At 47.4% G+C, this 23034-nt stretch overlaps 2 protein-coding genes across 5 annotated transcripts in view; one reads left to right on the top strand and one right to left on the bottom strand.

The window, feature by feature from the left end:
* The window catches only part of FBXO16 (F-box protein 16), a 38716-nt gene extending 29862 nt beyond the window's left edge, over positions 1-8854 (bottom strand). The window contains exons 1-4 of one of the 2 annotated variants that reach the window (XM_035322558.1): positions 8307-8854; positions 6532-6588; positions 4310-4444; positions 3020-3161 (exon numbers count right to left, since the gene is read on the bottom strand). In XM_035322558.1, the coding sequence (XP_035178449.1) occupies positions 3020-3115 (96 nt within the window). In that variant the 5' untranslated portion in view covers positions 3116-3161; positions 4310-4444; positions 6532-6588; positions 8307-8854. The remainder of the gene's footprint in view (positions 1-3019; positions 3162-4309; positions 4445-6531; positions 6589-8306) is intronic. The other variant, XM_035322557.1, reaches the window with a different exon arrangement.
* A 671-nt stretch (positions 8855-9525) lies between these two features.
* Positions 9526-23034, top strand: part of FZD3 (frizzled class receptor 3) — a 51739-nt gene continuing 38230 nt past the window's right edge. For 2 of the 3 annotated variants that reach the window (XR_004749550.1, XM_035322189.1), the window contains exon 1: positions 14663-14851. Coding sequence is in view for 2 of the 3 variants with exons in the window: in XM_035322189.1 (XP_035178080.1) it covers positions 14663-14851 (189 nt within the window). In the remaining variant the exon portion in view is untranslated. Of the gene's footprint in view, positions 9609-14339; positions 14852-23034 lie in introns of those variants that run through there. The other variant, XM_035322188.1, reaches the window with a different exon arrangement.

Raw genomic sequence — 23034 nt, 5'->3', positions numbered from 1 at the left:
CTGTCTCTCTCAGCAGGAGTGTCTCTCGTGAGGGGTGGAAAATGACATTTCTTTTATTTGCTTGTTGACAGTTATTATTTGCTTTATTTGCATGTGGGACACTTGGCAAAGTTAAAAAACAACAACTAGTACAAAACACTCTAACAAGCTGAACTTGGAAAAGGATTTGCCACAAGCAAGTGATGAATAGTCAAAGATCTAAGTTTTGGGTTGGATAACACCAGTGAAGCAGGGAGCTATTTATATAACTGAAAGCAATGCTAATGGCCTTTGATCAAAGACACATATTTGCTTTCAGCATTCTTGGAGATACATCTGAAGCCAACTTTGTCAGAAAGTTCTGCCTACTCCAGGCACTTGGAAGCATTAATTAGCAATAGAATGGCCCCAAATTGGTTTAATCATCTACTGACTTAATCAAGAGCATGTTTACTGTCCTCTCCTCCAAAGCCTTCAAGTTATACCTACACTGTACCTAAGCTGGCTGGCCTTGGATGCAGCCTAAGGCCTAGATTGCTCCCAAGACCTTCCATCTCACATCCGTGTCTTTAGGTGGTTTAAAATAAGCCCAAGTTCAAGGCTGCCTGGCAAATCCCCCTAGCCATTGCTGCAAATGCCACTGGGGGTTCTTCTACCCCATCGCTCTTGACTTCCAGTCCTTCCTTAAAGGCAGGACTGACACTGAAGTCTGCCCAGTTTTGCTGAGGGCGAGCAGGCTGCCCTGTCTCCTATCTTTACTACATCCTTAGCTGTAGCACACCCTTGGCATATCTAAGACTCCATCTCTGGTTTTCTGACCATGAATGTTGCATAATGCATCATTTCCTAATTCTGGCTTCTTGACTTCGGTCTGTCCCTGATGGTGATCCTGGCTTTAAAGCAATCGTGCCTGCCCACGGCCCAGTAGTAACACCCTGGATGTGCTCTGACAGCTGCTCTAAGGGCAGAAAAACATAAGATGGAGGCTACAAGATTCAGGATGTACAACTGCAAGAAAAGATCTTGGGTCCTGCCAACAATGCAGACAAGTGCACTCTTAAGAATATTTAAAAATCCAGGGAAAGCTGCAGGAACCACTGCTGGAGAACCCCATGAATTAACCAAAATTAGAAAGGAAGCAAATTTACGCTGTTATCTGTTATTGGGTCTTCTCCTCACAAGTACTTTTCGTGGGCATGTCTTCTCTCTATGCTTTTATCTTCCCATCGTTTTTCACATACCTTCTATCTATAAACTCTTTTCTCCCCTCACACTTTGCCTTCACTCAAGTGCAGAAACGAACAGAGATATGACTGTATGGAAATGGCACCTTCTCACTCACAGGCTCCTTACATCTATCGATTGGATTATCTCCCAATTTCAGCTGTCAGCAATATTTTTGTTTTCTGCTAAGTCGGTAGAGCCAGCACTGAGAGTAGCAGAGTGATAAATAAAGAAGAGTTTCAAGCAGGTCAGTGCTATAAAACTTGGATCTGAAACAAGTAAAGACGTTTTATCACAAACTTCATCACTGACCACAGGTAGTAGGAGGTAGGTTCTTTCCTACCTGGAACATCATTAAGGGCTGGAGTACACAACAATCCAAGATGAGCTTTTAAAGGTTTTGCTGCAGCCAAATGCAACATCACACTGTCTGAGGAGCAGAGGAGTAAGAAGATGGGAAAGGGCAGTTTTACCCACGCACTCACTGCTAGTCACATCACACTTTACTGCACAGTGATGTGCGTCTGTAAAAATGTGTTTTAAAGAGTGTAGGAAGCAGACATTAAAATGATTCAAAGGCGGGAGAATCTGCCAGATTGAGAAAACTTCAAAGAGCTCAATCTGTTTAGTTTATCAAAAAAAGATCAAGTGTTGGCTTGAAGCAGAGTAAAAGTACTTCCACAAGGAAAATATGCTGGTTACAAAAGAGTTTAATAACCTAGCAGAGGAAGATTTAAATGATGGAAGCTAATGCTACAGGTATTCAGACAAGAGACAAGGTTTAATCTTTTAATGGTGTGGAGGATTAACAATGAGAAAAGAAACTGAGGGAAGTGATGAAATTTTCATTTTGTGATAATCCCAAAGGTACACTGGATACCCTCACAGAAGACAGATTTTAGCCAAATTCAAGTTACAGAGCTCCAGACAGGGAGAACTGTGTGAAATGAGGGACTGAGAAATCCAGGAAGTCACACCATGTGATGTAATGGCCCACTCCGGATTAAATTCTGTGAATCATCAACAGAAATTGAACCTGAATTCTGCGGGAGGAATATGCTCCTGCTGACACATGAGACGTTAGCAGATCCCAGATATAGTATGCAGAGTGGGAGCCTAGGAAATGCATCTCGTTATTTATAAATTGAGTGCATCACTTCAGCTAACAAAATATCAGTCTGGTCTCATCACTGCCAGGCTTAGCAGAGGAGACAGGGCGTGGATACTAAGATCTCTCCTACAAAATGAGCTGGAGCACATTGGCCACTCAGACACTTGCACTGACACTCAGTTGGCTCTGGGGTCAAACTGAAGTCTTCTGAGGCAGAAAAAAAATGATTTAGCAACTTTCACTAAGAAATTAATACACGTTTGTTTGTTTAAAAACGATTGTTTGGCAAAATAGCAATACTTGGACTACATACTTATGTGCTTTAAACAATAAGGGTTAGAGCTTTCAGTTTTTACATAACATAGGAAGTTTTACGTATATATCTCATAAAGACTACGTATGCTATATATATGCACTTCTAATAGTAAAAAAAATAAAAATAAAATCTTTAAGTTCTTATTCCATTACTCATGACCTACACAGCCAAAACCATAAGATATTTTTTTCTGGGACTTGAGAATTTCTCAAGTGAAACAGAATTTGCTTTAGGATTTGCAAATATTCAAGACCCAACTGGAAAAGATCTTGAGCAAATCCTCTAGCTCACTCTGCCTTGAGGGATTTGACCAGGTCATCACCAGAAATCCTTTGCAAACTCAACAGTTCTGTAATTCCATGAATCCAACCCATTTGCATGGAACTTGCCTTGTCATTCATGAGTTGATGGTTCAGCGGAGTCCACGTGCTCATCTTGGTCTGTAGCTTGGGGCCGTCCATGTTTCTAGGAGGTGCAAATGCCATAGGTGTGTGAAATGGGGAATCTCTGGCGTCTTGTCAACACCAATGGCTACAACTGGACAGAACAAAGACCCGCATTATCTCTGTGCTACTCTGTTACATTATGTTAGTAAAAGCAAGTCGTTTCAAGATGTAATCTAATGACTTCATAGCATAGCTACAATACAAGCAGAATTATTTGAAAGTCAGTTAGGTGTAATCACTGCATTTTACTTTATGCACCCACAGTAACTGCGACGGTAAAGGCCAGATTTCCTGATGGAACCTCTGTGCATTAATATAATATAAATAGTTAATAATTAAGCAGGTCTTTCTCATCGCAAATGTTATTGAACATGCCTTTGATTTTTGCTGCATAAATGATCGCAACAGGGTACCTGCAGCAAGCTCGAAAGCACATTCGATTTCTCTTTCCAGTTGTTGTCACTGAAAATTTGAGATAGCCTGTGCATCTACTTAAGTGACACGAGATGGGTTTTTACTGATTTTGATGGGCATATAATGCCAGGTCTCCGAGGGCCAATTTGTTTCTATCACATTTAACTGAAAGAATGAAATCCAGAATGGTTCAGGATTGACTGAAATCTCTCAGCGTCCCGTCGTCAGGCAGATTGGTTTTGACATCTGAACTGACTGTGCTGCTCTTTCAAACAAAAAAAGTCCTACGTGAAGTAAATAAGGCATTTAAGAAAATTTCCCCTTGCCTTTTGTGAAACCAGATAACGGGACGTTGTTCAGACTAAGCCATTTATTCATAATTGTTTGCCCAAAATAGGAAAAGCTTTTTTTCCCCCTCTTCATCCTGTATCCTGCAGCTGGATTCAGAAGCATAATGTCGTTGCTCACCTCAGGGAACCAATTTCCAGACTGGAAGTTTAAACTGCAGCAGCCTAAAAACCTGGTCATTTCTTTACAAGTAACATTGAAAAATATCTCTGTTTCCTTCATACAGATATTAGGTAATTGTTCTGTAAACACTTCAGACTGTTTTAAGGCTTCATGGTGGCAAGGTGAACAATAGGAACATTGGGAGTGAAAGAAAAGGTAACTCCATTAAGCAACTCCAATATTGTGTGGCCAGCCTACCCTGAATCCAAGCACCTCAAAAACCTACACAGCAAATAGACCTTTACAGCTCACACGGCTTTAAGGCTCACAAAATACACTTTCATGAAAGCCCAGTCCTTCTTTTCTTACCCAGGCAAAATTCCTGTCTATATCAACGGGAGATTAATCTTCAAAAAAGCACTGCAGGATCTGTCTGGGCACATCACCTTTTTTGATTAGTTTTTCCTCCTCTTCCCTCCTAAGTTATTTTGGAATCAAAGAAGTCTAAAGAAAAAAAAAATAATGAAAAATCTGTTACATTTTTCTCTCTGCATCTGGTGATGTAATACGGACCATAGTTTGAAAATAAGTTCATTACAAGAGTCTGAGTTCTTTCTTTCTTTTTTTTTCAGTGCAGATAGGAATTTTAACTTTCCACAGAGAAGCCACTAAAAGCTAAAAAGCTTACCAAGGCTCCAAATCTTCACATTCTGTAGTTGGCAAATGTTCGAGGCTTCTTGTGCAATTTGGTATGTGCATTACGGGTATGCATTATGTCGGGATCACTTAGTGGGTTGTTCTTGTTGGATTGTTTTGTTTGTTTGTTTTCTGTTTTTCCTTCAAGGCCCCTGCCCTTTTCAATGCACAGAAATGCGACATCACGAGCTAGAGAAACAGCTCCACTGCCAAAAAAACAGGTTCAGGCAACCATGTCCTGTTTTTCAGGGACAACCTTCTACATTAGTCACAAAAACATCAGTTGTCACTGCAGCACACTCCCAGCCCTGGATTCATGTTCCAGTTTGCCTCCCCTGTGCATGCAGGGCTTTCTTGGTGCTGGAACAGCTGCGCTCACAAAGCACCTCTCTGAGCTGGCGTGTGAAACAGCAGTGCCTCCGGACCCTCTTGTGCTCCTTACGTACCAAAATTGTGGCTCACAGCACAGCTGGCAGAAGTCATTTTCCTGCTATAAAGCTGTTTGCTTGAATTGCAGTCAACATTCGAGCCTGATATGTAAACAGGGCTGCAGAGGCAGGTACCATCAGGCAAAAAGGTGAGCGTAGCCAAACTTTTTAGCTTTTGCACACTAAGTGCCAGCCTGCTATCGCTCACTCGCTACCCCTTTCCCAGCACCCAAAGACCACCTGCTCTGCTCCTCATCTCTGCAGCTACACTCGAAATCACAATGAGGGGATGCAGGCAGGGAGCAATCTGGCAGCAACCCCACGTCCAAGCTCAGTGGCATGTGTCTACAGAATGAATTCTTTGGTGAAGTCCGGACTGCACAGTGTCACTTTAGAGCACACGTTTTCCTCGAGTTCCTCAAAGGCATGCTGTATGTGCTGGGACTTGGTGCACTTACCAGGCTTTGAATTTCATGGGATGCATCAGAGTAGTCAGCAGAAGATCTAGAAGCATTGGAAAACCTAGAAGCATTTCACCTGTAACATGCAGCTAGCACAAACATTGGACTGCAAGCTCTTCACAAGCCTTCTAAGAAGAGCTTTGGTTCACTGACTACAGTTTAGCTATGTTCTCCAAAGGAAAACCTACACTTCTTGTCTTCCCCCCCCAAGTCCTCCCCATCCTTGGCAGGATTAACAGCTAATCCTGCTCCTTCAAGAGTCTAGAGTAACTCTGATCAGAGTTAATCTGTGACACGATACGGAGGTGGCTGCAGCAGCTTGTTCATTAGGCACTAAAAAGCAGCTGGTGTGGTGTGCAGACCTGCGATCGTCAGGCTGTTTAGCTAGGGCCCCACGTTTCTTCTGTAATAGTCGTTATCTTTGGACTGGTTGCCCAAAATAACATTCCAGAGATTGCTCCAGCTTGTTCTTCACGTATCCTGGGATGAAATTAATCAAGCTCAGCTGATTTGGAAACATTCAACCAGCAAGAGACATGAGATGATGTTAACAAGAAATCAAGCTTTAAATATATATAAGGAAAATGTTCATTACCCACAGAAAGGAAGCTATTGACACCCGATGCTAAAAAAATATCTAATGTCCTACTGATAGAAAAACTAGAAAGGCGAGCTAGGAGTGGGTGGCAGGCATAAAAAGTAGCAATGCAAATGAGATTTGGGGGAAATTCTGGCAAAAGACTAAGTTTTGTGAATATATGCAATGTTTTCAGGTTGGTTGCATTGGACTAACTTCGTATCAGGATGCTTAGAGATCTCTAGCTGTTTCAAAGCTGTTGTCTTACACAATTAGCAGAGAGCATGCGAGCCTGGCAGAGCACAAGTGTTAAAAAAGGGAAAGACTAACAGGAGAACTGTGCATCGGACAGCTTATCCCCAGCTCCTGAGAGAACTCCCAAAGCAATAATTTAACTAGAAGATAATAAGGAGAGGACTAAGAACCAACCTTTATTTGTCAAGAAGAAATAGTGCAAATCAATCTGATTTCCTTCTACAACAGGCCCTGTGAACACAGAAATTAATGATATATCTTAGTTTCAGTCTTTTGACGTAGATTAACTTGCTGTTCTTACAAGCAGGCAAAGAAAACTGGGCTTTGGTGATATTTCTGCATGGGTTACTGCAGCCAGAGAGTACCTGGGAATGGCTCAAATGAAAGTTTGAATGAAAGGGCATGTTGAGTGGGCATCCAAGAGGTTTGTGCTTTTTGCGATGTGTGAAGGCAGCAAACATTAATTCCATAGGGCAGGGAACGTGAGTGGCATCGTCTAAAATAGCAAGACAATTTCAAGGTTGATGGAAAACCAGCTGAAGCCAATGGAAATACTTTCACTGATTTCAGTGCACTTTGGGTCAAGCCCTTGGCTTAAAAAAATGTGATCACATTTCAGAAAGATTAGCAATACATAATGATCATATCATAATAACTAAGGGCACAGGAATCATTCCCTTTAGCTGGGTTAATCTCCGCTTAACCCTCTGGAATGGCATTCCAGAGGTTTGTACAAACCATACTCAAAACAAGCCCTTCAGAAGCAGACCCACTTTATTCCTGTTTTTGACCACATCTCTGTAGCAGTAAGTCTTTGTGGTTCAATAGACCTCACTCAGAGGTTTAAGAACGCATTTTGCAGGGAAATAGTCTAATCACATTAATCGACGTGACGACAATGGTGCAGTCGAGCTCCGCTTTGAATAAACAGAATTTGACTGAATGAATCTAAAGCTCAGACAGGAAAGTCATTTTTACCGTAAATTAGTTTATCGCCAATAAACAGTTCGCTGAGTAATGCCGTGGAAGAAATGCTTTAAAGAGTCGTAACTGAAAAGTGGGCTAGAATACAGGCCAAACTAAGGGGCATTCAGCACAGAAGAATTGAAGAGGATATGTCTGGAGGGAAAAGATAATGTGAAACAGATACTCATATTAGGGGGACACTGAGAAAGATGGCAAGAGGAGAAGGGCAGCAGGCTAAGCTCACACACACAATGATTTACAAAATGGAGGCCAACACTGCGATCCTCCTTTCCCCTGGGCTAGCCTTTAGCCCACAGGCTGTAAAGCCTTGATATTAACCTGACCATCCACATCTCTTAGCTGCTCTTGGCACGGTGATGCCCTCGGTTACCACTTCTGCTCTGACTGCGTGATATTGCCTGTCCTCCCCACTGCAGCTTCAGTCCTCTCTTGGTTATCCCCAGGGCCACGGAAAGCACTGCGACCCTGGCACAGATGCTTGCCCGGCTATCTTCCACTCGCACCGTGGCACCAATGCCACAGGATCAATAAATGGCATTGCCGCAGCACCGATAAGCCCCCAAACCTTGTTCTGTTGATGTTTCTGGGTCTCCCCAGCATCACCACCTCTGTGCCGCCTGAGACTAACACCCTCACCCCTGCCGCAGCGTGCTAGACGTATCAAGAATCCAAGGCTCAAGTAACACGACAATCCCCCTTACTACAGACAGTGAGCAGCTAACTTTGCATTTCTCCATGGTCCTTGATGCCCACTGAGGCATCAGTACTCCATATCCCATCCCAAAAGCATCTCCACTGGCCCAATGACCCCAAATCCCTTCTGCTCCTCCATGCCACTGCCCCCTACCCCCTTGCTGTGGTGCTTTAATTTTCAAGCCCCCTTCCTTTTCCCCACTCAGCTCCGAAAGGACCTTCTCTGGTGTCCAGAGCATCAATAAACCCAGCGATCTCCCCTCCAATACCTGCCTGCTCTCCTCGGTGTCCACGTTACGGATGTCCTCCGGGATCTGCTCCAGGCCCCAAGGCACCGACGCACGCTCCTGCTCCACAGCAGCCTCCTCGTGTCCCGCAGGGCCGACGTCCTCCCCGGGGCTGTCACGACACCGCACGGTCCCTAGGACATTACACCCAGGGAACTGCTGGGTATTGATTCCCAAAATCTTTTCGCCCCTAAATCACATAAAACAGGTCCCTTTTCACAGAATCAGCCTGGATGGGGTTGCAGGGAGCTCTGGAGATCACTGGGTCACCCCAAGCACATCGCTCAGGATGGCATCCCGGCAGGTTTTGGCTTTCTCCAGAGATGGAGACTCAAGAAAACGAAGCATTTCCCTTTCTACCCTCAATCTCAACCTTTTTTTTATTGTTATTTTTGGACGAGCTGCGATGCTCTCACCTCGAAGTCCCCCAGAACCCCCCAATCCTGGACCCTGACGGCTCCCCCCACCCTTTTACAGGCCAGCAGCACACCCCAGCCGCCCACCAGTACAAACCAGTGCTGCTGCCTGCCCTTACTGGGCTCCTGCAGCACCTTAACACCCCCTCCCTTGGGACACTAAGCACCCCCCCCCCCATTCTCACCCCCCCCACCAACCCCAGGACCCCAACACAAAACCAATGCCCCCTCCCCAGCCCTGTCAGCGCCGGCAGCCCCCAGCCCTCCGTGCCCTGCAGCCCCCCAGCCCCTCACGCCCCCCACCCCAGGGGGCTGCCATTTCCCCCCCCCCTCCTTCTAGGACGCCCCCTTTCCCCCCTTTCTCCCCCTCCCCAGCTTTCCACCGCCCCTCAATGTTCCCTCGGTGTCCACCTGGGCCTGAGATCCCCTCACTCGCCTTCTCCAGCTCCCCGTTGCCCCCGGGCCCCCCTCGGTTTCCCCAGGGACCCCGAGCCCCCCCCCCGGGGACCCCGCGCCCTCCCCCCCCCGCCCCGGGCCGGGCCTCGCCGCCCCTCACCTGCCCTCCCCCCCCCCCAACGGCCGCATCCCGTCGCCACGGCAACCGCTCCCCTCCAATCACCAGCGGAGGAGGGGAGGCAGAGCGCTTGGCGTTCTTCTACCTAGCAACCCGGCCCGACGCGCTCTGATTGGCTCCTTCGCTCCGGCGGGGAGCGGGGAGGCGGGGCGGGGCGCGGCGGGGCGTGACGCCGCCTGGGGGTGGGCGGGGCCGGCTTTGCGGCGGGGGCGGGGGGAGGGGGCGCGGCCGGTGCCTCGCGCCGCCACCTGAGGGGGGAAGGAGCGGGGCGGCGGCGGCGGGAGCCGCGCTGAGGTAACGGCGGCACCGGGGGCATGGGGGCGGGGGGGACAACGCGGGTCGGGTCCCCTCAGCGGTGTCCCTTTTGCCCCTTTACGGTTCAGACGGGGGCAGGGGCACCGGCTCCTGGAGACGGGGTTGGAGGGGGGGGGCGTTCTATAGGGGGGGGGTCCCTCCTGTCCCCTCAGATCCTTTCAGTGTCCCTTCGAATCCCCTCATGTCCCCTCAAATCCCTTCATATTCCCTCCATGTCTCCTCAAATCCCCTCCCGTCCCCTCATATCCCCTCCTTTCCCCTCATAATTGTCCCCTCCCTGGTGCCCCCTCCCCGCTTCCCCCCTGCTGAGGGGGGTCTGGGGGGGGCGATGCCTGGCAGCGCCCTGAGGAGGAGGAGGATGAAGGAAGGTGGGTGGGGGGGGGAACGCTGATCGTGCCCCCTTCCCTCCCCTCTTTGCCTTTCATCCCCTAACGGCTGGCTGCATCCCCCTGCTCCCGTCATGGGGGGGTCCTGAGGGGCCTGAAGGAGGTCCGGAGGGGTCTGGGGAGGGTCCTGAGGGGGGTTCTGAGGGGTCTGAGGAGGGTCCTGAGGGGCTTCAGGGGGATTCTAGGGGATCTGGAGGGGTCTGGGGTGGTCCTGAGTGGTCTTGGGGGGACTCTTGGGGGGGGGGTTGGGGGGTGCCAGCCCCATCTCTTTGCTGTAGGGCGAAGCTGGGAGGCCAGGAGCTGAGTGCCCTTCCCTTCCCCCCCTCCCTTCCCCATGCAGCAGGACCCCTGGAGGATGCTGAACCCTGTGTGAGCACATTGAGGCTCCCAGGGCAAATGGGGGGGGGGGTGCTCGGGCATCCCCTGCTCTTGTTGAGGGGATATCCCCTCTGTCTCCCCAAGCTCACTGTGGGCACAGGTGGAGAGAGGTGCTAGAGCTGTCCCTCCAGACGCACGGACACTCCAACAGGATCTCACAGAATGGCCGAGGTTGGAAGGGAGCTCTGGAGATCATCCAAACCTTGCCAGCCGGGTCACCCCGAGCGTGTTACACAGGACGGCACCAGGCAGGCTTTGGGTAGCTCCGAAGGAGGCTCCACAGCCTGAAGGAGGGCGAGCGGAGGAGCTGCTGTCCATTTTTTCCCCCCTCTGCCCTTGCAGCACAGCGGGTAGCAGCGTGAGCATTGCGGGGCCGCTGCCGTGTGCCCTCCTTTCTCCCCGGAGCAGAGGACGTGGGGGTTATGCTGGGGTTCTCCCTCACCACAAGGGGAGTCCAGCACTGGAGTTTCTTTCCCACTGACTAATTAAAATGGAGCGAGGAGAATAATGTATGCTCCTTTTGTGCCTTGGTGTGGGTGGGAAGGGGCTGGGGAAGCACTGCCGGCGCTTGTGTGCGATGCGCGAGTTCCTTTTCTTCCTCCCCGCTCGGAGCTGGGTGGGGAACAACGAAGGTGACATTCTCCCCTCGTCCTCCCGCTCGTACTGGTTTGTTGTGTTGCCTCCTGCCTCCGAGAGAGCTAAACCCTGAGTATATTCAGCCACAGCCTCCTGCTAACAAATGTGTTGTTTTTTTTTTCCTCATTGCTCCCTTCCTACTGTAGCAGCAACTTAGAAACGTCTTTAAAAATTTAAAAAAAAAAACACTCGCAGGATTCAACCTTTCCCTTTCATGATTTTCCATTCTTTATAATAATCTCTGCGTGTCTTAATTTACCCTGTGCAGCAGGCATTGGATGGGCCTGTCTGATTTATAAATAATGTATAAACGCATAACCACACGAACAAACTAGTTGCTTCCTACCCCTTTTGCCTACATTTATTTATTTTTTTTTTACGGTGCCTTGGGGTAGATGGGGAGGCATCCCCTCCCCCTCCTTTATCCCCAGTGTCACCGAAAGCGGTGTGTTCTGTTGTTACGAACATATAAAAATAACCACAGAATTCCATATGTAGAGGCTTAACAAAGAGTACACAGAACTGGATCTGCGGTAAGAAGCTGTCTTGACACTGAAGGTTGCTTATTACAGCATTCGTCTGTCTACACCAATTAATAGGTCATCTATATGCTTGTGAAACTGCTGCCCGCTTTCGCAATGGTACGGTCGTTTTTTTGCTGAATTTCACCTAGATTTGTTTCTTTTTTCCCATGGAAGGCTGCTGGATGACTGGGCTACGTAATTTGGCGGTCTTTGTAAAATCCAGTAAACTTTTTCTTCGTTTTCTTTATGGTGCTGTATGGTAACAGGATCCCAGGCGTAAAATGGAGAAGTCCTGAATGGACGCGATGATTTTTTTTTTTATTATTTTTGATGCAGTTAAAACTTTTCCTGTCTTATTAAGTCTGAACGTGTGCATTTGTTTATTTATTTATCTTTCAGTTTGAGGTTATGGGGATGGAAAAGGATGGGTGGATTTGTTTGGAGCCGGAATGCCCTTAGTATGATTTGAGTGAAGTGTTCGTGGAGTTTTTCCCAAGGCTCTAGATCCTGCCCTGGATTTGCCCAGTGTCTGTGCTTGGGCACAAGACCGGGTAGGAGCTGATTTCATCCTAGGTTGCTTCTGGACCTCTCTGAGGAAGCGTTAGCTACTGGTTGCTGCTGGAACAGCTCCTGAAATTACAGGAACGACGCTAAAAAAGTGATTGTTAATCCATTCTGCAAGTTCCCTTCTCTGAAGTAGTTTCATGGAGTCTTCCTCAGTTGGTGGCTCAAGTCTTTAAAAAATAAGAAATAAATTAGAAGCAGGGCTTTGGAGATGAGGACAAACCCAGAAGGTTTCTTTTCCTGACTTGGGGAACCGCGGTTAAAACCAAAGGGCTAGATTCACAGGGGATTAGGCAGCTTTTACTAAATTAAGTAGGATTTGGGTTTGTCTGACTGTAATTTGTGATTTTCTCATCGGGTGAGAACATGCAGAAACCTTCAGGGTTCTGCTGCCTGGAAGGTGGAGCAGCTCATGTGTTTTTTTGTTGTTGTTGTTTTTTAGTTGAGTTTTGGCTGAGTTTGGTCTGTTAAATTCATTGTGTTGACTGCTCTTTGCAGCCATGTTTACTTCCTTCAGTATATAAGCAAGAGGCTTTGATTTGCTCTGTGTTGGCTGCTTCTGCTACCTGACCTGAGGTTTAGACAGTTCCATTCTCTGCTTTTTTAATGTAACATATTTCCCAGGTTTGGAACAATTTTACGATTTCTGTTCTCTGTGTACTTCCGTGCAGCTTCAGGCGTGGATTCCCCACCAGTAGCTGTGAGACAGGAGGCAGCCTGTGGAAGCACGGTGTCGGAGATCCCAATTTCATGTGGTTGTGCTTAACATTTTGCTCTTTTTCCCTGCTTGCCTGTTTGTTTTCACCAGCCTGTCTTGAACAGCCAAAACCATTGCTTCACACGATCATAAAGAGAAGCGCGGAGTTGTTTAGCTTGGAAGGAACCTCTCAGGATTATCTGGTCCAACCCGCAAGGTGGATGAGGGTTTAGAGGTATACAGCGTTTAATTTCTCTGACCATAAGATGGGCCAAAAATATGCCTATAAAACTGTTGTGGTCAGCTGATACCGGCAGAAGACTGCCAGTTAATCCAAACTTATAGATAGGAAGTAGGTAAGGAGAAAGGGAAAAACTTTTTCCCTCTCTGACTCATAGAATTCAGTTCCCTTCCTGAATGTTGAAGAAAACCCATTAATCTCTCGAGGTTAATGGAAGGCTGTTCAAATTTGTGATCGCCTCCTCTGGGGAATACTGATGGAGTACTTGGGGTTGTCTGGTTCAAGCAGTGTTTCTCATTTTCTCTTACCTTTCATTGCAAGCCGTAATTGTTGTAAAAGCACTTGGCCAGAAACTGAAATGTGCAAATTCACTGCTTGAAAACAAAATTGCTGTAACAAAAGGACTTCCTTGTGCTCTTAGGGCTCTGTCAGCTTTTTCCAGGCTTTAGCCTCCAGTTGCGGAGTCTCTGTCCTGCAGCTGGCTGCAGTGTGCTGAGGTCCTGTTCTTCTCCAGCCCCTTAGCACCAAGAAAACCCGGAGCCAGGCTAGGCAGTGAGCGCTGTTTAGATCCTCTCTGTAGGCAAAGTGGAGCCAGCAGGACAACGAGAGGTAGCACCCGTGTATTTTCCATCTTTCGGTGTGTGGAGAGAGCTCAGAGCAGGCTGTCTCCTGGCTTATCTGGAGCTGCTGGGATGGTTTCACGAGTGCAATGTGTGAGACGTGTGTGCAAGTGAAATGGGTGAGAGACAACCCGACGAGTTGCTTCCAGCGGGACTAAAACTGCAGATTTGGCTGCAGCTGGTCGGGCAGAGCAGCTCTGCAGTCCTGCAAGCTGGGACTTGCGGCTTGGTGGTGGCGACTGTTTTGTTTTTGTTTTGTAATTATTCAGCAGAAGTTCTGTGGCCGTGCACCCAGAGATGCTATCGCTGGGAATGCACCGGCGGAGGGGCTGAGTCATAAACAGCTTGGTTTCAGCGTGGCCGACGACCGTACTGCTCACACGGTGCAACGTAAAGCGTGGGGTTTTCCTAAAAAAAAACCCACTTTCCTCATTGTAAACACCTTTCCCCCCCCTTTTCAGGTAGAGTTTTACAGCTTGCTGCTTTTTTTTTTTTCCCACCAGCAAAGTCTAAAAACCAGGATTAAAAATTGTCAAGGGACCTTCTAGTCTTCTGCGTGAGAATTTGAAGCAATCTGTCTGACAGGCTGTTTATGACTGAAATATTTTAATCAATGACAGGGCTTCTAACGTGTTCTGTTTGTTGTGTTTTCTTTTTGTCTTAGGGGACCTGACGAAAGAAGAATGTAACCTGGCTGCTGTTCTGTCAGGATGGGGTCAATCGTGTGGGAATGTGGTTAAACGTCTTAATTCCTCGACGTAATACGTGGTGTATAAGGCTGTGGAAAGGAAAGGCAAGATGCCTCACTCAACTGCATCGTCTTCGGGACGGAGCTAACAATGCTGTGCACAAAGAGAGTTCCAGTTTTGAAGAGCCTTGAAGAAGGACTGCAAATACTGCTGTTGGAGTGAAATCGGAAGGCACAAAAATTGTCGAAAGAGCTTTCTGCCCGGGCTCGGTAACTGGCCCCATTCACGGCGTGGAAGGATGGCTGGTAGCTGGATGCTCTGGTACCTTTGGCTTTTGGATGTTTTGGTGGGCCACTCGAGAGGGCACAGCTTATTTTCCTGCGAGCCCATCATCCTGCGGATGTGCCAGGATCTGCCTTACAACACCACCTTTATGCCTAATCTCCTCAATCACTATGACCAGCAAACAGCGGCGTTGGCGATGGAGGTAGGGCTACCTTTTTTCATGACTTTATATGGTTTGGGCCTTTAATCGACAAATAGTTTTTAACAGAAGCCGAGCAGTTATGTATCTTAGAAATAAAAATGAAAAAAAAAAATCAGTATATTTTAAACCCACCGCTTGGAAAAGATGTATTGTAACGCGTAGTAAAATATTCTGTGACTACAAAATGAGCCTTTTTGGGTGTAACTGAGTGAAACACTCTGGATGTGTTTGTATGTTAGTCTGTTACTTGAAATATTTAGACAGATCAAGAATGTATATTTGGAGTGGTCTGGCACTGAACTGAATGCCAGGAAAAGCATACTGAACAATGAAGAGAAGGCTTCCAGTTCCGAAGGCTGTGTTCTTCGGTGGTTTTGTAGCGCTTGGCTTTCTCGTACTCCTTTAAAATTTGGTGTGGAGAAAACGAGAACAATAGGAGACACCATGAAAGTAATAGGAGTTGCTAATCGAAAAATCCTTTCTGCTGGTGCTTGTCTAACCTTTCTTTGGAGAACTTTTTTAATGGGGCTTCAGCCACGTACTTGGTCTTTTCCTCTCCAGCCTGGTTTATACAAGACCGAAGTTCACTGCAGTCTGTTCTCTGTCCTGTTTTAAGCCCCCCCAGGGGGGTTTATTGCTGGGTGTTCTGTGCTATGCCTAAAATCGGGGGAGAAATACAGAATATTGGGCACGTCTCACTTCCAGCCTATTCCGATATATCCATGAGAGATCTGTGCAAAACAAATCTGTTTGTATTTTTGAAGTGCTGAGGAATCCTTGCTGGTAGATAGGCTATGTTGAACAGAGAGAGCTGAAAGAGTAGTCGTGTTTTCACCTTTGAATGCTTTTCCTGACAATACCAAAGCTTAATTTAATTGCTGCTGTTAAATAACACAAGGCCTTGGCTTTATATAATCCTTCCACGGAAGGGCTGTGAACCAGGCTTAACAAGCTTTTTACTGCAAGGAGAAAATAGAGATTCTTAGCCTTCCATTTGCTTTGTTTGGAGGAACTATGGACTGGCATTTCAGCTACTCATCTAGTTGTGGCTAGGGATTGCGGTTGTGCCAGGTACGTAGCAACAGGAGCAAAGATGATTGTAGAAATGATGCTGGTAAATTCTGAGGACCTTTGAAAATCCTACCTGTAAGGAAGAAAACGGAGCCAAAGCAAATCTGATGTGATAAAAGTGTGAACAACAAATTGTGTGAATAAGTATTTATTGCCTCCTTGAGAAGTGGAACTTAGGATGTTGAAGGAGTCGGTGAAACCCAGTGGGTTGAAGAGGTCTGGGATTGGGTGCGGTGATGGTGGGTTTCTGTTGGTGAGGAGCGGGTGGTTAGCAGTGTGATGAGAGTCTCTTGATACTGTTGTGAACAACTTAAAGCTAAAGCCAAACCAGAATGAAGTATTAGAGAGATTTTGGTTATATTTCTGGGCTGCACTAAGCCATAAAATTGTGGAGGACAGTCAAAATAATAAATACTTCATGTGTTGGGAGGAATAATACTCATGTCATTGGTGGTCAGCTAATTTTCTTGGACTTGTGATGGTTTGTTCTATTGAAATCTCACCTGGAAGCTTGACAAAGCAGTAAGAAAATAGAGGCAAACCAGACACTGGGAATAATTAGGAAAAGAATAAAGCTCGGCCGTCGCTGTGGTGTTCTGCAGTGTTCAGCTGTTCTCCAAATAGCTGGAGTGCTGTGGGAGGTTCTGGGCTACCTCAGCGACTGCGTTTGGGCTGAAAGAGGTCCAGAGAAGAGGATGGTGGCTCAGGGAACGTGTCCCATATGAGCAATGTTGGACTGCGGCGAGATGCTTTAGCCTGATTTTAAAGCAGAATAAAACAGCTGCCACTATCGTTAGTGGCACACAGAGCTTGGTGGGGGTTGATGGAGTGCTGTCTCCTCCAGAGCAGGAGCCAGGCTCCATCAGACGAAGCTGGTGGAAGCGAAGTCAAAACAAAGATCCTTCAACTGGTTGCAGAAGAGCTGTGAAACTCCTAAAGAATATTGTGGATGCCAAAGGTTGTGGGGGCTAGACCAGAATTTGGAAGGGAATGCCAATGGTGGTGGCTAGGTGGAAAAACACGTGTAATGCCGGCTTCTCCCTTCAGTGAAAACCAAGAAGTGGTTATTCAACTCGTAAACCAGTTTCCTGCTCCTTTCATTCGGTACCCTGTTATTCCAGTATCCTGCAGTATTCTGCAGTTAACCCCCCAGCTGCACGTGTGATTTTTGGAAAGCTCAGTTTTACCCCTTGGGGCGCTTTTCCTCTCCAACTTGAAGCCTTCCAGCTGTTGGGCTTTCTTCTTGCAGCTCAGCTGCTTCGTTCCGGGATCACTTTAGTTGCCTTTTTGCAGCTCGGTCCTTGCCGAGGCGTGGGGACGGGAAAGGCACACTGCTCCACGTGTGGGCATGCGAGGGATTTACACAGGAATAATGTCATGCTCATTGCTGGAAATAACTGGCTGATGGTGGCCAACATTGTGTTGTGTTTTCTTCTGGCTTTTGTTACATGTTAACCGAATAATTTCAGAGAACTGTCAAAATATCACCTTCACTTTCCCTAATAGCCTCTTGATAGCCTTTGTTGGAAGCGGAGCAGCACAGACCTGCAGGCCGAGCAAGAACTGCTGCAATTGTTCTTATCGTCATAAAATAGCTTTGTGCTAGGGTGAGGGAATCAGCGGAGAAGCAAATGTTACTGCTCTGCTCAGCTTCACATGAGCTGCATGAAACGCCATGGCTGCAGCTGGGGTACCAGCTCAGTGCCAAAACCGCACTTAAACTTAGCGTGGGTGCGTTGGGGATGTGTGTAGTGCTCCCTTATCCGTGTAATTAGTGTGTAGGTTGGATTTTTGGGGCCTGGGGTGGGCTAGGGCTACGTCTGAGTGCTCCATGGGAGGCAGGAGGGCTGTGCGAGGAAGCACGGCTGTCCTCGGGTGGCAAACACGCAGGCGCCCACACCACCACTTTGGAGTTCGCAGGGGATGCTCAGGAAGAAGAATGGAGAGCTCCAGCTTTGCATAAGTACACTTTGACTTCTATTCGCCGAGGCTGCCCCTTAAGTCTGTATTTAGCAGGAAGGAAGCTGATTTTTAGCTTTTGGCTTCTTAGGTGTTATTTGGCGTTCCAGTCACACGGTTGGGGCACTCGGAGCTGAACCGAGTCTATTTGAGCCGACTTTGTGATGCTGGCTGGCAAACAGCCCTCACTTCCGAGCCTCCTCTAACTGCTGGGAGCATAAAAGAACAAGACAGCAGGACCCGTGTGATTCATCTTGTGTATTTATGAGGGGGGTTGTGCTTCCCGGCTTTTCAGGAGCGCTTTTCCACAGCAATTTCCAATAAAAACCATCAGAGGAGTTCAGCTCGTACTCTGGGTTCCTTTCCTCTGGCTGCGAGTGTACGCTGTGGTGCCATTCTTGTTGTTTTGGTGGCTACCAAATCAGATAAATTAGAAGAAAATACTCAAGTTTTAGCTTTCAATGCTAATGGGTGCTTTAAAATAATTCTCCAACATTTTGTTTTAGTATTCAGGGTGCTAGTTCCTAGTGTTCTGTCAGTTGCTTTCTATAAGCAGGCTTTGTAAGGGCTTCCACTACAAGGAAGAGTGAATATGAAGTGTAAAAGAGAATTCCTACAGCCGCTGTCTTGCCTTGGGTACGTTTGTTGTACTTTTCTTCCCCTGCCATTGATTTCCTCGTTGGAGGAACAGTTGAAACCTTACTTAGAATCAGAATATAGAATCACAGAATCATTAGGGTTGGCAAAAGACCTCCAGGATCATCTGGTCCCTACCGCCAGTGTCACCCACCAGCCCGGCACGCCGGTCGCTACAGGGACCAGAGCCGTGAGATGATGCTCGCAGAGGCTTTACGGCGCTGGGAGCTGTCCTGCCCTGCAGTTCTGCACAGCACGGGCGCCGCAGGGCTCCCCGTGCTTCACGCTGCCTCAGGGTGTTCTCAAAATGATCCGTGATCTGGAAGGGGGTGGTTTTCTGCCGGAGCCATCTAATGGGCTCTGTCTGCTGTGCTGCAGGGACTTCAGGTTCAGGGAGAGAGTCTAATCTTACAGTTCAGTACTAGCTGGTACTTGAAAGCAAAATTTATGACAATTATTTTAGTATTTAGGGTGCTGGCCTTTACTGTTTTACTTGTGGTGCTCATTTTTTTATTGTTTTGTCAGTTGTGTCACGCAGATCGCGTGCTGGACAAGGCCGGGGCAGCAGGGAAGTGAAATTAGCCCCGTTCCCCTGAGGAATCTTGCTTACTCACCTCTTGGATTATTATCGCTGTAACGTGGAGAACTTCCCTCCCTTTTTTGCTCAATATTCCTTTGGCCTTGGAGGATTTGCTTACGTAGCAAGCAGTGATTTTGGCTGCTGGAAGACAAGTTTTGTAATCAAATATCTTTTATCAGAGAGCGTGTAAGTGTTGGTAGCTTGGAGATTGAGAGCATGCTATCAAAGCATTTGCAACTGATGAAGAAAAGTGGTTTAACGCGATGATTGCCGGCCTCTTGGCAGTTAAGTACACCACCAACACCTCCTCCTTACCATGATGTTTGTGGGACCTCACAACTAAGGTGAGGGATCGAAGAGGCTTTAAAGGACAGGAAGCAGGAAGAGATGAGCCCTAAATGGGTCCCTCTGGGTGCATGCAGAAGCTTTCCCTTTGGGATAACTTCGAGGTGCACCATTTTAGGGTTGGCTGGTAGGTGGGAGATGCAAGGGGGGGAATGGCGAAGTGACGCTACCCGCAGCTGGTTTGTCTTCTGTGGTGTGAGGGGGGCAGTCGGAAGGGCAGAGCAGCAACACTGATCTGCTGCTTCTCTATCCGTGCAGCAGGGTTCAGCAGCGTGGTTGTTGAGCTCTGAATACTGAGAAGCAAAGTCAGTGAATAGTTGATGGATTTATCATCTTTTCTGTCCCTTCTAAGTGAAAAAGCACCTGAGTATACCTAGACACAGCATCGACAGAAGATGGAGCTTTGTTCTCACCCTGCTCTTAGCACCTGGTGCTTTCGCTGGTTTCAAGTGGCTCCTGGCAGTGTTCCTCAAACAGCTTTTCCATCAGGCATATTACTATAAAATTTGGATACCGGGGTTTGGACTCCGAACGGAATACTCTTTCTCAGTCCTTGTTTTTTGTTAGTGCTGCCCCACTTCTCCTGTTTCAGAGTGATTTCTTTTGAGACGTGGGAATTGACTTTATTTCCCACTGAGCAGCAATGATAGGGAGAGTGTAGGGTGGGAGATCCTTAACTTCTTCCCCCCTAAATTCCATCTTTGTCCCTCCTTTTCTTTTGCCTTGCCCGTGCACTCTCCCCTTCTAAATCTCAGCGGTTTTCCTGGGCTCTTCGTATTCCTCAGTTCTGCATCCAAAACTTAGGAAGTATAAGAATGTAAAGCTAATGGAAAAGTAGGTTTTAATTAGTCGGTGTTATGTAAGCACCCTAATCTTAGACTTTAATTTGCAGTGAGGATTAATCTTCAGTGTGTAAGATTATGATGCCACAGAACAATGGAGCTGTACATGACCGTAAGAAAGCAAGCTGTGCACCAGCTGATTAAAGCCTGCTCCTTCATTTACTCTCGGCTTTCCTATCCCTACTCCAGATTTTTATCTTCGAAATAGCCATGTAAGTGTTGGAAATTGTTTTATTGTCAAACTCAAACGTTGGTCTCAAAGCTGGAACTGCACAGGTGACTGCAGAGTGCGGGCAGAGCTAACGTGTTGCTAATAAAGCAGCGCTTAGAAGTCCTTGCTTTAGGAAATCTGAGGCTTGTCTATCTGAAACCCATCCGTTTCTGGCTTCCCTTTTGACCTGTAAAGGGCATGAGCGTTGTGTGAAGGTGGTAGAAATCCCGAACGGGTGAGACCAAGTTGGGAAGAACTAGAGCTGTTATGTTCCCAGAATGATCTACACAAAAATCAGTATGGTCTGGCGTTTTGGCTCCCCAAAGGAGGCTTCTGAGGAAGGTGGCTTCCACCTGAGGACTGTCAGTCCTGTTCTTCTCACACTAAGCTCCGGTGAACTTCCAGATAATCTGAATTAAGTGTTCAACAAAGACAGAAGCGTTCACTATCTTCAGACAGCAAGAGGAGCTGCATGCGAGAGAAGCATTTGTGCTCACCTAAAGCACAGGCTGTGCCTATTTCCTGATGGGGAAATAAGGAAAAAAGGGCTAGGGGCTCGTCTGGGGCTAGAAACCTTTGGGAGTCGTAAACCCAAGCCGAGCAGCGCCCAGGAGGAGATGCATGCTTCGTTTTTAGGTGAGAGATGGAGTTTTAGGTGGCTGCTGCGTGGTGTGTTTGGGAGCTCTGACAACTCTGAAATCGCAGCTGCAGGAGGAAGGTGTTTGTGGATGCAGGGGTACCCAGATCTGGGATAGCAAACCAAAGGGATCAGGGAGCTTTCAGGTCCCCCAGTGGACCTAGAGCTTACTCGAGTGCGTGGTCTGTCCTAGGACAAGCACCAAAGGGGCTATAAACCACAGCTCGCGTTCAAATCCCCGATCTTTCCCCTCCAGGGGCCGTATCCTTGCGCCAGATAAAGGAGTTTCAGTGTGGAACAGCAGGAAAGACTAGAGTACCAAAAAGTGCTCCCCTAAACCGAAGAGTTAAAACTTCTGCGTGTAGCTCATCAGGGCTCACACAGCTGAGCTGGACTGCAGGTGTTAGCAACCTGTTTGTTCTTCCCTTTGCCTGGCCACAGGCTTTCTCCAGAGAGTAACTTCAGCAGTAGCGTTCCCTCGCCTTTTATGTGCATTAATGAGGACTCAGTGCCCCACAAACAGTTTCCAAATGCAGCCTAATAGTGAGAAAATGAAGAGTAGTTCTTTTTTGTTAATCAGCTGAACTCCTGCTTGTGTGTTGTAGACGAGCTCTGTCACCGTGTTCCTGTTTTCTTCAAGGAAAGAGGAATTTTGGAGGACGATTGGACTGGAGCTCTGGAAATGAAATTGAGCCTTAATAGTTCAGTGCGAGGGTTTTGAGTTTAAAGTGAATGATCTACATCTTAATCAACATTACTCACAGCAGGCTTGTTTTCAGGGTCATGCGGGCAGATGGCTCTTGCGTCGGGGCTAATTCTGTAGCAGCTGGTGGGGGCTTCAAGAGGAGTTACTAGGAAAGGTGGGACACGTGAACTTATTTTGCATAGTTAGGTGACAATGTGGCAATGTGCTTTGGTCAATTGTAGCTTTACATGGGCAAGTATGAGCTCTGAGACAAGAGAACGTGGTGCCAGAGCATTGAGGGAATATCAGTCTTAATATTTATCTCCTACCACAAGAGTGGTCATTCATTCCCATCTTTTTTCCTCTACCTTAATTAAAATCATCTGGTTCAACTGGGGCAGCTGCAGTGGGACAAAAGCCACATTTGTGCTCTGTGGGTAGGGTTTGGAGCATCCCCCAGCAGGGAATCACTCCTTCCTCGTAGCCCACCTCCCTACCGAGACCTTTTTCTCCCCCCGTTATGTTCTCCGGAGGTTATTTAGGCGTTCCAAGCCCAACTTGTTCGCTGACATACCAGCTTGAAAGCTCTTTAGTTTCCTGTCCTTTTGACTTAACGTTCTTCCCGAGCGTGTTTCTCCCCGCGAGAAGTTGGCAGGGATGTAAATGACTCTGGACTCGTTTAAAGCCGTGTGGCTTGGCTAGCGTGGACTTCTCATTTTGCTGGCCACTTGGAAGTGGTGTTTCTTCCCTTGTTTTCTCTAGCGTGCGGCGATGACTCCAATTGCAGTACGGTTGGGTTCAAAATCAAAGCTACAGCAGGCCGACAGGACGAGACTAAGTATAAAATAACTTAAACACCGAAGAGAAGCTGTCATAAATTTTACAGTTTGTCTCGCTGCTGTGGCTGCAGTTTTCCTCTTTTGTTTTGGGAGAAATGTATGGTGATTATTAGAGGAAGTTAGGATGCCTTCCCTGGATTTGTGTCATTGTTCTATCGGTGGGATGTCACCAACCGCATGAAACTTAATAAGAGCAAGTGCCGGGTCCTGCACCTGGGATGGGGAAACCCTGGCTGCACGTACAGACTGGGCGATGAGACGCTGGAGAGCAGCCTAGAAGAGAGGGATCTGGGGGTCGTGGTAGACAGCAAGTTGAATTTGAGCCAGCAGCGTGCCCTGGCAGCCAGGAGGGCCAACCGTGTCCTGGGGTGCATCAAG

This window comes from Oxyura jamaicensis, chromosome 3 (genome assembly GCF_011077185.1).
Source record: "Oxyura jamaicensis isolate SHBP4307 breed ruddy duck chromosome 3, BPBGC_Ojam_1.0, whole genome shotgun sequence".
Lineage (NCBI taxonomy): Eukaryota > Metazoa > Chordata > Aves > Anseriformes > Anatidae > Oxyura > Oxyura jamaicensis.
Note: the sequence above shows the minus strand (reverse complement) of the source record. Positions and strands in the feature narration are given on the sequence as shown.